The sequence below is a fragment of the Anoplopoma fimbria genome, chromosome 15 (assembly GCF_027596085.1).
Source record: "Anoplopoma fimbria isolate UVic2021 breed Golden Eagle Sablefish chromosome 15, Afim_UVic_2022, whole genome shotgun sequence".
Lineage (NCBI taxonomy): Eukaryota > Metazoa > Chordata > Actinopteri > Perciformes > Anoplopomatidae > Anoplopoma > Anoplopoma fimbria.
This window is the reverse complement of record NC_072463.1, coordinates 14,431,404-14,448,894: the sequence shown is the minus strand read 5'-3', so window position 1 is coordinate 14,448,894 and position 17,491 is coordinate 14,431,404. Positions and strand designations below refer to the sequence as shown.

At 42.2% G+C, this 17,491-nt stretch overlaps 1 protein-coding gene across 1 annotated transcript in view; it reads right to left on the bottom strand.

Annotated features, from left to right (window-relative positions):
- alk (ALK receptor tyrosine kinase) overlaps positions 1-17,491 on the bottom strand; it is a 367,814-nt gene that overhangs the window by 56,709 nt on the left and 293,614 nt on the right. The window contains 5 exon segments of the mRNA XM_054614353.1: positions 4,011-4,105; positions 5,831-6,003; positions 8,380-8,483; positions 9,158-9,292; positions 13,997-14,128. Of these exon segments, the coding sequence (XP_054470328.1) occupies positions 4,011-4,105; positions 5,831-6,003; positions 8,380-8,483; positions 9,158-9,292; positions 13,997-14,128 (639 nt within the window).

The following is a 17,491-nucleotide window of genomic DNA, read 5'->3' as shown; positions in this document are numbered from 1 at the left end:
CAACAATGGTAAACAGGCAACAAAGGATGATTTAAAGGTTCCATAAGAGTGTTTTCTTTTACTTGCTTCACTCCTTGAAGCCACAAGTACTCCTGGACAACTCACTGTTGAGCAGGTGGTGTTTCCAAGCGTCGGAAAAGAGAGGCATGAGCGGAATATCAAGCAGAAAGCCGACTACATGTACGAGTTTCCTAATTGCAACGAGCCAATGCGTTCCCCACATGGTGTCATTTGCCTCCTTGGTGAGAACAGATCACGTTCACCTTCCCTGCCATCATCTGCTGGTGTCAGGGGACACAAGCAGGACTTTTCATATTTATCTCTGTAATCATTTTACCGCAAAAACACTCCCTCATCTCCGTCCCGACTCCCCTGCCACCTCAGGCTGAAGGCTCACCGTTTATGACAATATGGCAGGGGGCTCCCTCAACAGCTGAAAGGTTTAGAAAGCAACTGTCTCGAGCTGTACCATTTGGTCCGAGAAAACCTGCTTTAACTCGGAGCAAATAACTTGACATTAATGTTATTTGGGTGATAAATATCATTAAAGTGCTGTCTCTACTGCAACTTTCTCTGAGTAACTAATCTTGTAACTTTGTCCTCAAAGCTGAAAAAAAGGTCAGCTCTGCTTACCTAAAATCTGCCAACTAGAAAAAATCAATAGCTCATTCCTTTGCCCTGTAATCCTCAAATAAATATCACCGTCTAAGTCACCACCGCTTGGGAGTTTTGATACAGATAGAGTTAATGTGCAGATTTGATGGATCAAATGCCGCACACGAGTGACCGCAATGTGTTTGATTGCTTTCTGCACAACACTATCCCTCTGTTCGTAAGACGTGTTTTGTGTACGCAGCAAGTTCAGCAACTTTTTACATCTTCAACAAAGTCGCTAATAAGGCTCACCGCATTGTTATTCTGAGCAGAGGGAAACACACTACAGCAGGGCTATGCAGGAGACAGACGGAACACACAGTATTTGGTATGCTGCTGCAGCAGTAGCAGGACTCAGCAGGTCCACCACAGAGCAGCGTGAACCAGAGGGCAGGGCAACAGGCGGCGTGGCTGTCACTGTTCATTAGCAGGCCGCCGTAAGCTGCCAGAAGCCCACCAGAGGCCAGCCATGGGTGGGGAGGGGCACCTCGTTTTCAGCCAGCCACGATCCGAAAATATCTTGAGATTGCAATAGCTCTGAGGAAAATCCACACAACAGTCAGAATTATTCTATTACGTGGCCTGCCATGTAGCGATGAAAATGTTTAGGTATGTTTTCTCAAATGCAAAAATAAACTGTAACCTTGCATGCAATGCTTCTATGTAGAATCTAAATCTGAAAGGCGGCTGATAAACATGACAGAGCCTGCATTTGAATAACGTGCTTTTAATTAGCGCTACTGTTATGTCATCGCTTCGAACACACTGTTCAACATCTGTACCTACTGGTCCGTGGTGTGTCTCCGTGTTTCTCATAACCCACAGGTGCAGGTGCGTAATTACTGAAATGAGTACATCCCAGCAATCCGTGGTTGTACTACACGGGTTACCACGACAGGTAACACCAACACAACAGCCAACCAACCAACCCGTCAGCACATAATTGGAATGGAGAAACTAACTGGACCTTCATTGCACATGGATACAACTCTCTGTGTGTGTGTAAAACGCAGTTTGATAAAATCCAATTATTTCCATCCAAATCTCGGAAAGGAGTGTTGCATTTACAATCCAGTGATGTCAAGGTCCAGCTACTGAGAGGCCACATTCACAGTGTGATGATGGTGTGGTGAGGCAGCTCAGTGCGTGGGAAGAGAAGTGATGGCACAGGACACAGACAAAAGGATGAACTTCCAGTGCTGTCTAACACAATAAACTAATTTATTGATGCTGGTGAAGATAAAATGATAAAACCGACAACCAAGTCCAACACCTGAAGGGCAACGGATGCATCATCAAAGACGCGCGCTCGCCAAACTATAAATCTCACTAAAGCCAAGAGAAGGCCACGGATGGCTGGTCCTACGCATTATGTGTTCACAGTATGTTTTGCCACCGAATCACATCACTAGGGCTGTGTCATGATGCTCGGGGATCCATCATGCTAATCACTCACGGTGATCACTCTTCGAAGCGACGCCTTTTGCTGGGCTTCAGCATCTCCCATCAGCTGGTCTGACTGATGGGCGATAAAATGTGGCTGTGTCAAGTGTGGCTGCAGGTAATGGAAGTGAGCAAAGCGTGGATGGATGATCCTTCAGCGCTGCCATACCAGCGCCGCTGCCGCTCTGAAGGACATAAAACACAAATTGGTGTGCAAATATCTCCTGGAAAATGTCATCTCCTTCAATCAAGAGGCTCTGATCCAATAAGCCAATGCTGATAGAGAACGATCTGCTCCAGCCCGAATCAACGGCAATTTCTCACATCAGATTCAGCTGATGAACTCTCGTTATCTGATTGAATTTAACAGTTACGGCGGTAGTGTTGACATTATATTTGTGATCAATGATTAAATTCATCAATAACATCATCCATTATTGTAGATTTAAATGAAAACTTGCTAGTTAATTAATTAATCTGGCTTTGTCATAGCATTAAGGTCTAGGTTTCGAGTTCAAATTGGGATTCTTATGATTGTTAATTGCTTTGTACATTTGCAGCAGCAGTGTTGCCAATGCTACCGCTACCTAGCGCTTTCAGAAAGAAAACGAACCAGGGGCTACAAGGAAGCCAAGACCTGAAACAGGTCTGTTTCTGGCCGCTCGAAAATATGAATTGTCTGTTAAATAATCTTAACAATGCTAACGAATGCTAATACTATCAACTCGATGCAAAAATCTATGATCCCTTGTCCATTCCATAAACTAAACAGATAACCTTTTCTTGTGCTGGCCATTCTAAAATGAATGTCACGCTTACTCATTCTATTCTATCAGATCAACACTGGTCTTTGCGGCAGAGCCACAACAATAATACCACTTCTACAAATTCTACATTGGAGAAGTTGAACGTTTTTCTGTTTTCACTTTAATCATCCCAGTATTGCAACAATACCAAGACCTTCTCACCTTGGACAAAAAAACTTCAGAGGTTTTTTTTCTTACAATCTCCCTGGCCAGCATTACGCAATGCATCAAATGCCCTTGCCTCTTGAATCAAATTATTGGCCAGGATGTAGTCACTTTAACACTGTTTCATTTTGACACTGTTCCCATTACTATTCCTGTCACAGCTCAAACTGTTTCTTCCAGATAGGCAGAGATGGAGGGAGGCACTGAACTCCTAACCTTTCATACCCCAGACGCCAGACTTGGTTGTCATCTTACTCCTGTTTTTTTTATACTGATACACCATCTCAATTATAACACAAAAGTATCCAGAAAGGTGACGTTGGGCTTGACCTTTATAAGTCTGCAGTACAACATTTGATCATCAGCCCTTCGAAGTCGCAAAGCTATATAGTGGCAGATTTGAACTGTTCTGACATTTCAGGACACATCAAAGTTCTAAAAGAGACTGTGCTAATATAAAGTAATAGTATATGTATATATCAACTCCATAAAGTTTTGTCAATGTATCTCGAAGCAAAATTGCCGTATATCTAATAGAAATATCATATCTAAGGGAGTAGTAGACTAGGATTTTCTGATATTATTTAAAGAGTTTTAAATGAGAAACTCGCATCACTTTATAATGGCTATGTCAAAGGAATTTCAATGTTAAGTGTGTCCTTGATGAATGCTTCAGATTGTGCAAAACCTCAGTCAAATCTTATCTCTGTACAACATGAACATAGGGCACACCTGATTACTGATGGCTTAGGTCACTTTGAATGTTTACTTAAGTTTGTCTGAAGTACATAAAAGTAGTTTACAGTCTTCAGAGCGATCCAGTTTCCCCCCCCCCCCCATTGTGCTTGTCATGGTCAATCAATCAAGCAGAGAATTTCATTTTTTCAACCAAGGTCCGATGAAATGAAAGTGGAAAAACTACGTTTTTGTTATAGTACTCACATGCCAGGAAGCAGTCCATACTGAAAGAGATGTTGTCGATAGAGATGGCTGAGCCGGGTCCAGGTCCATCTTCAGCGCTGAACTGCAGCCAAAACCTACGGAGGGACAGAGCTGTTTTAATTACAGCACAAGCTGTGAATGGTTGGATAGCTTCTGAATGAAAGGATGGGAAGAAGAATCTATAGCGCTTTAAGAAAAATGTCATTGAGCTTTGGGTGTGCATTGTATGCCTTGTGACAGTTCAGTCTTTATTGTTAAGAACTGTGAGTTCTTTCAGCAGATGTAGAAAACAAATGGTTCAACTTCTCTAGGGATGAAAGACATTTACTTGTTCTAAATTAAATATGTTTTGGGCATGACCTTAACGGCCAAAATCTTTAAAGGAATAGTTTGACATTTTGTGAAATATGCTTGTTCCCTTTCTTTGATGAGAGGATTTATACCCATTTCAGTATTGTATGCTAATTAGAAGCTATAACCAGTGGGCGGTTAGCTTAGCTTGACAAAAAGACTGAAAACAGGGAGAAACAACTAGCCTGGCTCTTTCCAAAAACAACTAAATCTACCTACTAGCCCCTCTAAAGCTCACTAATTAACATGTTATATTTTATATGATAAGCTGTACAAAGATCAAAGGATAAAAATGTAATTTCACCATTTTGTGCCCTTTCTCCTGTCCTTATGCTAAGCTAAGCTAACTGGCTGCTCACTCCAGCTTCATATGTAGCATACAGACACGACAGTGGTATTCTCATCAACATGTAACTCTCAGGCAAGAAAACAAATAAGCGCATTTCCCAAAATGTCAGTTTCTCATAATTCTGTCTATTGATTAGTTTTACATTTTCTAGCTCTCAGACAATGATCCACAAGAAATTATACTGCCTATATGAGTTCTAAATCCAAAGTAATTTCCCTTTAACACTATGAGTCATACAGAAAGGTGGTTTGTATTTGTGAATTTTTTAACATTTAATAAGTCCATGATATGTTGCTTAAACCTGATGGCATACCCATAAAAAAACACTCACATGCAGATTCTACGTAGTACAGTCTGTTATGTCCTGACTTTTGTTTGCACTTCAGGCTGTATTTCTGATTCTATTTAAGCTCTACAAAGGTCACCGCGACAAAGACTGGCAGCTTCACCTAATGGTTAAGGACATGACATTCTAATTAACAGCACAAGCACAGCTGACTACATAACCCAGGAATATAAAATGAATCACTCTCAGGGGAGCAGGATTAACTGAGCTCGAATGGCCAAGAAACCCCCAGTCAGGCAAACAGAGATGAAATCATCTGGGGTTTCTCTTTTTTTTCATTTTCTTGCTTTACTCTATTCTGTTCTAATTTCTCTCTCTTTTGAGGGGAAATTGGGGCCATAGCTAATTGGAAGGCGAGTAGGGTGGTAAGAGGCTTGTGTATTGATTTCTCCTCTCTTCATCACAGACAAGTGAAGCAAAAAGAAAAGGGTCTATTTTGTACAATTGTACACATGGAAGGTCCACGGTATAAGACTAAGAGTCCCCTATGGGATTCATTAAATCTGCAGAGTTGAGAGGTAATGTTTCCCAGAAAATGTAAATGTTTAATCTCTGCATCTCGAGGTAGATAGAAAGAAGAAGAGCTTCTTGGTTCTGTTTCTTAAGGCTTCCTTTTCCGAGCTCTTAAGTATTTGTTTGAGTTTGTTGGAGGTCTGTTGGGGATGAGAGTTAGACCCCTTGCTCTTAAGTGCCGGTTTGATGCCTACATACAGTCCAAACATGCAGCTTCATATAATCAAACTGTGTGCTGAAACAGCTGAGTGTTTGCCGTACCAGTCTGCCAGCCCGTAAAGGGGGACTATGACAAGTTTCCAGCCCCTTTCAGATTTGGGTTGGCTGGCTGAATGCCACAGTCTGCGCTGCTCCTCAGGGCCTGTGGCGTTCTCAGCTATCCACAGAGACAACGACCCCCTCTGCAAGCCTCCAGAACACAGCCAGAATCGCACCTGTTGAGGTAAGGTGGTAGTTATGAATCAATTATGCAGTAAATGCAACCACAAGAATATTGATTTTCGAGGTACAGAGAGCAAATGAAATAGCTTTAAATATTTTTTTACTTTGAGAAAACCAGTTGAGTTACTGGGTTACCACTCAATGAAGGGATGCGCTTGAAACTGCACTGAGCTCAATGAACAGCAGCCATCTGTTGAGTTCTAATTATTCTAAGATTAATACAATACATCCAGGATCATGATTCTGGGTATTTTGCTATCTACACTTCTCTTGCATTCGGGACAAATCAATCTCGTTTTGCTGTTTCCAGGAGGGATACGGTCGGTCTTAACCTGCTTCGAATTACACAACAAGGCCGTAGCAGGAATTAAATAGTAAAAGGAAGTCTGAAATCCAAAGCTTGCTAACAAGCAATGGGATGTGACCATGTCCCTCTACAGCATTTCGGTGGCGCCAAGAACATAATGCTTGCTTTCACCGTTTAAGTGGAACAGATGCTGGCTTAAGCCTGATGAAAAGCACACATAGACTACCGAGACAACTGAATTCGGAGCTTTCATGTTGAGCGCTTGCATTGTGCTTGTTCGACAGCAGGTCCCCGTCCTTATCGCCGAGCGCCGGACCGCATGGTGGCCGTTTAAACATCAAGATTACAGGCACTGCACAGTGCACACCGGGCATGACATGAAAGCGGTCTGCAGCTAATACCCAAACCTAATATCCTCAACATAGTTGTCCAAAAGCGGACAGGCTAGATTGAACGTCACCGGTTCAGCGTAGAGAGAAGGATTTAGGGTGTTGATCTGGAATCATGGCTAATCTTTGGCTCTGTGCCTGAGAAGCTGGGAGGCAAGGTTCTTTTTTTTCTCTCCTCTGTCTTCCTTGCAGCCAGTTCCTTTGCTTGTTTCTCTTGTGCGTGCTAACTTTATTCCCTCTCAGTCTCTCCTATTATCCTGTTTTCTGACCTCTTGACCTTTTCCATCGCCTGCCCACTTCCGTCTCTGCCTTCTGTGTGTGCTTGTCTCATCTCCATGCATCCCCCTGCCACAACTCTAAATATGCAAAGTACACATGCAGAGGGCCAAAGGTCGCTGAGCTGCGCAATATCAAAATAACATGACTAAATTCTAGATGCAACAGCTTCAATCAGGGGTTCAAGTACACAACCATCAACCCTGGAGACGTGCGCTGTGAGCGTCATGATCTAAATAATGCATGACTTCTGATTATTTTCACAACCAGGTCAGCGGAGTCAATCTGTGAATGATGAAGTCGACCTCTCTGCCTCTTAGGATGGGTTTCCCTGCTGTCTTGACACATTGACATTTGATTTTTGAGCTGAGAGCAATTAACATATCAAATTCTTAAGTCAACAATTCATTAGCTGTTCTGGTCCTACACCAAAAACAACAAAAACGGCTACCGAAAAGATATTGTTGAAAAATGCTACTAAATTTTTTGCAAATTCTATTATTATTTACACTTATGACACATGGCCTATGTCACATTTCAAATTTAGTAATGATCTTTTGGTTTTTAATGTTGTTGTATGGTAAAGTGACAAATTAAACTGAACCAGGGGCTATGTGTATTTCCTGGTGACCAGTGTTGTGACTGGTTGCCTAGGTATCGGACAGTCTCTGTTCAGGGGGAGGTCTAGCCAACAGTCAGTCAGTCAGTCAGTCAGTCAGTCAGTCAGTCAGTCAGTCAGTCAGTCAGTCAGTCAGTCAGTCAGTCACACACACACACACACACACACACACACACACACACACACACACACACACACACACACACACACACACACACACACACACACACACACACACACACACACACACACACACACACACACACACACACACACATTTTAGATGACATACGTAGACTCAATGTGCTTAATAAAATTATAATACTTAAAAAATAAGGCAAAGATAATATATGACAAAAACTCTAAATATAAGATGAGGACATATTATATAAGAAGGTATAAAAAGGAGAATCAGAAAAGACAACCTGTTCTCCCTCCAGGCGTTCCAGACATAAGGAGTTCACCAGAATGGACAACCTGAAAACACACATTGCCTTCGGCCGTGGCTATCTCTGGCACAGAGGCATAAAAAAATGACAGGACTGGAACATTGGCTGTATGGAGGCCAAGGTGCTAATAACCACAGTGGCAAATCTGGCACGTTATCATTTAAAGCTGCACATGTGCCCTGTGAGAACAGAGAGGTGGACAGTAACGCAGCAACAGTAACCGAGCCGAGTGGGGCTGATGTCTGATCATAGATTTGTATGTACATCTCAGAAAATGAAGATTAGATTTCTTCTCTCTCTGCGGAGAAGACTCACTGTACTTTGCTCACCGTGCACGGGGAGTTTCTCAGGGGTGGGGGGAAGAGGGGGCTCCTCAGTATCGCTGAGCTCCGCTGGCCTTTGGACTGGCCTCCTTCCACACTGACCGTAGCACCTTGAACACACAAACGCACATTAATTAAACACGCAGAAGAAGAAAAACTGTAATTTACACATGGAGATTTTTAAATTTGATCGCAGCATTAGTTATCATTTCTCCCATTGCACTACTTTGACACATAGCTTAACTGATATAACTAAAGGGCTTTCAAAAGGTTAATAGAAAACTAATGTGCAAGAAAATAATGCTTTCTTAAATCACCACACATGTTATGAAATCATGTTCCATGCTCTATTTATAGTTGCCCCACACTACCACTGAGACTTATGTAAACAGTTGAGAACAAAAGCAGGCCTCAGCAAACCGGGAGTTTAGATTCTCGTCCAGACACACACTTGCAGCAACGCACTGACGATGAACCGCAGATGTAGGACTCAAGAGTCTACACGCCGGAGCGGTTACACACAGCGGGATTCTGTTTGCAGCGGCGCACCAAGCTCTGAGCAAGACAACGCGTCCGTGTCTGACACATCAGAGGTTCTGCTGATCTCTACGCATTCCCAAACTGATACCATTCAAATATCCAATATCACGTTTTTTTCTCAATTTGCCCCCTTTAAGAAGTCCACTTTAATGAGAAATCAACGCCACTGTAAAGACACTTATGAGAGCATGCACATGTCACCATTTGATCAGATCATGAGAGACTGTGTGTGTGTGTGAGCCACCTGAAGACGGGCAGCTCTGTCTGGTAGCCTTGGCTGGCGACTGGAGTCTTCTCCAGGAGAGACCGCGGCCTGATACCGACTGCCAACCGCATTCCCCCTCTTCAAAGGAGCAGTAGCTGCCGTTGAGAAAGTGTCCTGTAGAGAGAGAGAGGAGAGAGAATACATCAGGGGGAAGGGGAGGAGAAGATGATAAGGAGGAAGGGGGTGGAAAAAGGAAAAAGGAAGAAGGAAAGAGGGTCCGAGGGGAAATAATAAAAGCTGAGGTGGTGACATGATGCGTTTTGGGGTTGAGATGGCGATGAACTTGAAATCACTTCATAGAACGTCATGAGCCCCCGGAAGCATTTCGGTCCGTGTCACAGCAATACAGTGAAAATGCTTAATTGGAATGTAAAGTGCATTTTCACACTGTTTCTTAATCTGCAAACAGGTTCTCTCATTTTATGTTTGGTTAAGTAACTGACAGAAAAGAAAAATCACCTCCAGCTTAGGTAGTGCAAATATTGAAACACCCACTATTTGACCAAAGGCACAGTTTTTGATTAAATCTTTCACTTTCAGGACTATTATTCCAGCCTATCCTCACTTACAGATAACATAACAGGGCTGTATGTATATACTGTATATATATACAGTAGGAGTCAAAAGTTTGGACACACCTTCTCATTCAATGGTTTTTCTTTATTTTTATTTTTTTCTACATTGTAGATTAATATTGAAGACATCCAAACTATGAAGGAACACATATGGAATTATGTGGTAAACAAACAAATGCTCAACAAACCAGAATATGTTTTATATTTTACATTCTTCAAAGTAGTTGAATGAGAAGGTGTGCCCAAACTTTTGACTGGTACTGTATATACAGTATGTATAGGGCTCCACATCAGTTCAAATCTTCAAACTGATATCACTGAAACCTACCAAGGAGCTGAAATGACAACACTGGAAATACCTGCCATATGAATAAATCCAATAGTGTGGATTATTCAAGTGTGCTACTCGCTCATATCAGTGCTGAAGTTTGAATGAGAGAAGCATGTATTTTTATTGACTGAAATGATGCCCACTTCGCATACCTAGATGTATTGATCACCAATATGTTGTTAAACTAGGAATGAAGGTGTTTCTGAAAGTTTGTAATTCATGTTAGACTTTAGTTGGAGGTGAGATCACTGGTGTGGGTTTGAGTTTTCATTTCAGTGTTTCAAAATTTTCACCTGAAGTTTGCTTCATGTTCCTTTTATCCCGAGCTACCGTCTGTGAGTGCCCATTACAGATAAGAATCTCTGAGTGGCCTGATAACAGTGTGCTTTTTGGAAATGGCCTCATCCAGATAATGGAACTGAAACTGGCCTGAGCAGAGATCATAAAGCAGGTATTCTTCAGGAAGAAAAGCTGGAGAAATGCCTTGTTTATCAATGTGACTGTTTTTTAAATTGTTTTGTTTATCGTACAAAAGGGCTGACAGCTTCCAAAAACCCAATATGACGCAGCTAATGCCATTACATTTATACGTTGAATTATTAAAAAACACCAAAAATGTTTCTCTGGACGTTTTGGGTATTGGGTAAATGTCGTGTTCCTCTGTGTCATGTGATATTATGAGTCATTCGCCTTGATACATAAACCAGTTAGAGTCTCTTCGTGCAAAGAGACTCAAAGTCACATCATCCGATCGCGCTCATGACACGAATAAAGTAGTCCGTGATGATGTCACTTCAGCCACATTAGCATGTGTCACTTAGTGCCTTTTTGCGACCCGAGCTGTCATTCTTAACTGTCTGCCATCCGTCTAGTTTAGCCACTTACAAATGGATTCAACCTGAAACAATTTATTCAATGAGGCGTGAATAAGGCCGACATAACAGTGTCATTACTATTTTATGAAAGCTGACATGGACATCACTCAGTCTTTATGAATGTTGTAGAGTGTCATTCTGGTAATAATGTCACTTCAATGCAATGTCAACACTACTCTTCTGGTGTCTGTCATGATGACATGACAAGAGGACAGCCTATAAAGAGCATGTTATGGCAGGTTCCATATCACAGTGTGATTACACTGGCAAAGATATATGGAGAGGCATGTGAGAAAAATATATATATAGCTCTGGTCTGGTGATCCAAGTCTGAACTGAAATGTTTTCTCTCCTTAAGAATAGATGAAAAGGGATTTTGCTTGGATAATTTTTCGATCCGTGAACCATTTGTGGAATCGATAAAAATCATTTTTCGAAGTAACCTTCAGTTTTCTTACATCTGTGAAAACTGGTGAAAAAAATGTTGCATGTTATTGTAAAATGTATTTTGGCCACAAACGACTGGAGTGCATCACAACCTTATGTTCTAAATACGATTAAAAGCATTCATGTTTTCTTCCAGGTGATTTCTCCATAAATTTATATATACATAAAATGGGTGTTAGCAAGTTTTTTAGAAGAAACCTGGAAGATAAATACGTAAATGACACAAAGTAATGATGAACATCAGCCTCTCGTTGCCAATATGAGTATAACATCAACAAACTCAAAGAAAAACAGTTTTCACAGATTATTTGATTTAGGAAAGTGATCTTGGCAAAATCTTTTTCACCCCCTTAAGTCATAAAAACAGAGAAAACAATTGATATTGGATTTAGAAAATGGATTTCCATATTATTTTTCTCTTACTTGCCCATGTTTTGTCTGTACACCCTTATGTTGTGTCATGATTATTTATTTTTATTACCTTTGGAAAAGTGTTAGAGTTTATAATGACAGAATTTATTCTTTCATTATTATTATATCATTTTCAAATGTATTAACAGGCTTGTAACGCTGACATTTGTATGTTTCCATAGCGCTGGGGAAAAATTGTCAGGTTCATAAGAAGTGATGCGGTGTATGTTTGGGGCGTCAACTGATGAAGGTCTAGGTGGTTGTGAGCAGTAATCGCTAGAAGAATCACAAGACATCATAGCCCTGGTCTCCCTGTGTAGTGATCTTTTGGGGGGAGCAATGATCTAGACTCCCTGATTCTGCTTCAGAGAAAAACAAAAGAAAACTTCAGATTACTACATTAAATTTCTGCATGCATCCACCTTTTGATGCATGCAGCGTCACTCTGTATTCACAGGCAGTGGGATGTCTGCTGAATTCAGACCGACCAAGATCAACCGGAGGAAGCTGTGACTCTCAGATAGTGGCGGATGTGTTTATGCATAATGATGCCGTGGTAGGATGGCGAGGGAGATCCGCAGGGACCTGGTTTCCCCCTTATATATGTCAGGGTTCTTTGTGATTGACACAAAGCTAAGTTTGTTCCTCCTGTCTCCCTCTGTCTTTTTCCTGTTAATGAGCCCTGGCACTGCTTATGAAGGATTTAAATAGATCAAATCAGACGGAGATAACTCGTGGATAGATCATAGAGAATAGGGTATCAAAAAGGGAACACTGTGTGATTCGGATAGCAGGGGGTAAGGGTGACAAGTGATGGAGATGCAAATGGAACAAACACGGAGGCTGAGGTACGGTAGCAGGTCATGGTTGACTGCGAGAATAAAGGGACACATTTGAATATCAGCGTGGACTGATGAATCACGAATGGGTTGGCGGTCCGTGTTCTTACAAAAAAAAAAAAAAAGGTTATTGCTAATTTAAGAAATCAAGGGCACCCATTGGAAAAGGTGTTAGGAGATGTAGAGAGATGAGAATCTTACTCACATCGCTGAGCCTGTCCCTGCAGGACCCATCAGTCTGTGTCAAGTGTAATACGAGCCCTCTGTTTGGTCTTGATTTAACTGTGCAATTATACCCATCTCATTATGGTATTCATAACACATATTTGACATATGTTCACATATTAAACCCCTTTGCCGTAGAAGGTTGCCAAATGAAATCAATGGCGAGTTTTTTTACTGATTATTATTTGTGCTCAATATTCCGATTCTGGCTTCGACAATCAAAATGTCACACACACGCCCACAGGCTCACAAACATACACTTATTACATTCAAATGGAGATTATACCCTTGGGTTAGCCTCTCAGGCCAATTAGCACTGATAAGTCCTCCTTCAGCAGAAAGAGAGACTGCGCCTGGCTGGGATTTTCACCCTCTTGTTAGCCTCTTATCTCTCAGATTCCCATAGCAGGCAAGCCTATGAGCACAAGGGAGCGGCTGCCATTTTTAATAAGCACCGCATGGGAGGGTGACCTGCGCTGTGGGCGGGAGCAGTTTACCTCGGTTTAAACGTGAAAAGTGAAACGAAAACAGCACGGGGTATGAGTTTTGATTGTTGTGTCTATTTATCCGTGAGGACGGTGTAAAAGCGCATGCATGCAGGTGGGACTAAAAAAAAGATCCTCGCCACTCACACAGACACACACACACACACACACACACACACACACACACACCCGAAACACAGCAGGGCCTGGGGGACCGCGCTTGGGAGTAAGATGTCAGCATACTTGGCTATTGTTCCCTCCTAGGCCTTGAGAAAAGCAGAAAACAAATGTGCAAAGAGATAGAAATAACAACCATGGAATATGTCGAGGGTGAGAAATGCTAGCCAAGCATAGAATCTGCTGCCTATTTTTTTCCTGCCCCCCTCCCCTCTCCATTGCCTCTCCGTCGATGGAGAGATTGCCCAGACGGTCGGTTGTTGCTCTGCTGGGCAACAAGACACAACGGCTTTATTAAAAACGACTCACTACGGCTGACCGGCTGCACGCTGTTTGGATGCAGGGATGGATGAATGAATGAAAGATGGAAGGGCCAGAGGACACGTGAGCTTTTTCTTTTTTTTTTTCACATTCCCATCAGCAGCTGTGCTCCCCGTGTCACGCTGTACTCACGACATAGGTCGCCTTCGTCGTCGCTGAGTGGGCAGTCCGTGCTGAAGTCACACAGTTTGTCCAGTGGGATCCCGGGGCCCTGGTGACAGTGGTACTGGCCCTCCAGGGTGACATTAGGGCCGGGCAAGGACGCTGGACAGAGAAAAAAGAAGAACAAAGTGTCATATTAAACGTTCCTCTCACAGTTCAAACAATGTGCTTTTTGGGAACTGAAAAAAGAAGAAATAAAAAAAATAAACCTTTAGAGCCAAAAAAATGCCTCCACATTATCTTCCCGGGTAAACGTATTAAACATCACGGCTAGATTTACTGTATGTGTCAGACACGAATCATAACTCAGGGAAAATATACTTACAAACAGTATAAAAATATACAGTTGCTCACTGAAAGTACATCAGTCAGTGACAATGGCTAATATAACCCCTGACTGCAAGCCCTGTATGACACCCGCAGACTGTCTGTACCATCATAATGGCCCAGGCTGCATAAGCATCTGGCTTTGAGTACAGTACATATCCATCAGACAAGGAACACAAGCAGCAGGAAAACAACGACCTAGATACTGTAGCGGGTAGCGCCGAGGGGAGGAGGCGCAGACTCACACACACACAGACACCAACTGATATCACCGGTCCAAACAACTCAACTGTAACCTGGGACATTTGCATATCTATGCAAATCAGAGTGATATCTCCAGGTTGTGGCAAAACGGACTGCTCACAGCCACCTTCATCATCACAAGTTCCCAGTAAAGTGGAAAACTGTCCCTGTCGTACCTCTTGTAAAGAAGTGAGGGGCTCTGCTTACTGTAGTTTTGCCCTTGATCAGTATTATGTAGATTTGTTCTCCACTCAGATGAACATGGGAGTCGGGGTGCGATAAGGATGTCGAGGCCGTTAAAGGACACGCGGCAACAGGCTGAGATGACAAGATGGGTCGGTGCCGCTCCGCTAATCTTGACACAAAGCGTTGTGATGAGTGCACACTTTGTTTCTCGGTTTGCATGACTTTCCGGGTGACATGATGACACACATGCAGTGCCACAGATGTGGGGGACAGACAAGATAAAGCGCCGCACAAATCAACGCAAACCCATTTGTGACGTTACGTGTCAGCAGGAATGTCAACTGAGCTACCATTATTGATGAATTAAAGCGGTTAATTATACAGTTTGTTTACGTTGCAGCATGCTTTAGCAGGTTTGATCCCGACACAATTTAACATCCGCCGGTATGAGATCCATTACACAGCGGCAAAACGTGTGGGCATAAATAGATGATGCGCCTGGTGCTATTTGTTCAACTCAAAGTAAAGCCTCATTGAAAACCAGCTCAGAAAAAAAACAAAACATTAATTGGTTAAGCGCAAAAATAAAGTCTTAAGTTTTCAGTATTATAATGGCAAGAATCTGGCGATTCGCATCATGATGCAGTGGTTGTGACTCAATATATTGCGATACTGTAAGCGTGGTGATATATCGGATTTAAAAAAAAAAAATGTTAGGAAAACTTCCACACAGTTCATAATAGCTGAGTAAAATAAAGTGGACTTTTTTATGCTGATGATGTGCATTTATCACAGTCCCTGTATTATCCAACATCATAGCACTTATTTTTGTGCAATCTGAGCCAATGTATGCTACTAAACTATTGATTAAAAAGAGATAGTGTTTTGAAGAATCGATACAGTATCAAAAAATATAATATCCCATTACTCAAGTGATTCGGTCTTTTCTCAACCCCCCCCCCCCACCCACCCAGAAACGACTGCCTGGTAATAACGCTGTTGACGGCAGACATGTCACAGCCATGCCTGATCCACATCACACTTCACTCCTTTTTGCCCCAGCAGCTGAGAAACCTGAAGGCCCACTGGGAAACTGGAAGAGAGGGAGGCAGCTTTATTTTATTGGGCAAAAATGCAATAGTCAGGGGGGGTGCCACCAGCAGTCCACCATTGTGCCGGGGGCGGTAATGGCTGCAGAGAGACACATTAAAATGTCAGTATATAATCCAGTTCAAATTCTTAGAAAACATATTAGCCTGGGTTAATAACTTTTTATATCAATGTTGTGCTGCACACTATGCATCGTCTTTTTACAGAAGTAAAGTAAAGAGTGGTGCATATGAGCTGGTACGCTTTAAATCACAGTCTCACACACATGTGACTTTTACAGAAGGGCGCAGAAGACCGTGAATATGCCATTTTAATTCAAATGAGGTGAGACGGAGGCTTGTTTGTTTATGACCGCCTGTGTGTGTGTGTGTGTGTGTGTGTGTGTGTCTATAGATGTGGTCTTGCTATGTGTATTGAGTGATGCTCGGCACATGCATTATGCATTCATTGTGCTCAGTGGCTTCTCCTCCATATAATGTTGACACCGCAAGCAGAACGATTTATCAAGAAAGAGAAAAGAGAAAGTCTGCTAGAGTACGTCGGAACCTTTGGGCAAGGTATGTAAATTCATCGATTTATCCAAGTTTGATGACAGTGGAGTAAAGAAAAAAAAAAAAAAAGTTGAATTCACGATGTCGCTGAACTTTAAGCTCCTGGAGCAGGTAAGTGCGGCCAGACATGGCTGCTGCACTCCTGGCCTACCGCGGTTCTTAAATCACACTTGTCAGACTGTGAAAACAAGTGGGTCAGTGGGGGATGAATTGCCTCTGGGAGTGACTTTTGTTTTTCCGCCTGCTCAGGGGGGGTTGGTTGGGCTTTGTGAGAGGAATGATGTATGAGTAGCGGGGAGCCGGAGAGGTGACTGGAGAGGGCACGGCAGCCGCTGATAAATGGCAAAACAGGCAATTTTAAGTATTTTTTGGATGTGGTTAAACTGCTTACAACTGTAAGTGTCTCTGTGCGCCGCTGTTAACGTTACAAAACACTTACACTGTCATAGAAAGCTAGGGTGATTGTTTCTTTACTCACTGATGTCATGGCATGAAAACAGTTTCATCTTCTGCATGTATAAGACACTCGCTAAGATAATGTAAACAGCTGTGCAGAAAAGGAGCTCATTTAGATCAAGCTATTGTACCTGATATACTGCTGAAAACTTAAAACAGGGAATATTCTTCCAGGTGTTTATGACAAATGTTCAAAGGTGCCGGAAAAGAAAACAAATCCACCTGTCAAGAAACTGAAAGAAACCTTTCATGCAGCAACAAAAGCGAACCTACTCAAGAGATCAACAAAGATGCCATATTTCAGTCACAAGTAGCTTTCATTATTTGGTATATGTAGCCTCTTAAGTGAAGACGTTCTCCAGTGTCAGTTCAGACGTCGTTGTGTTTGCTTTTTATAACTGCACATTATAGTTCTGATAAAAAATAAATCTGCACAAAATAACGCAGGCATCTCATTCACATTATCGCCCTCCAGCTTTGCAGAGTTTCACAACAAATACGCTTTATTCCTTAATAATGTCAGCTTCTTTTTTTTTTTATAAGGTCCACTGGGTTTTGAGAGTCTTCTGATGAGTAAATGTTACGGACACCC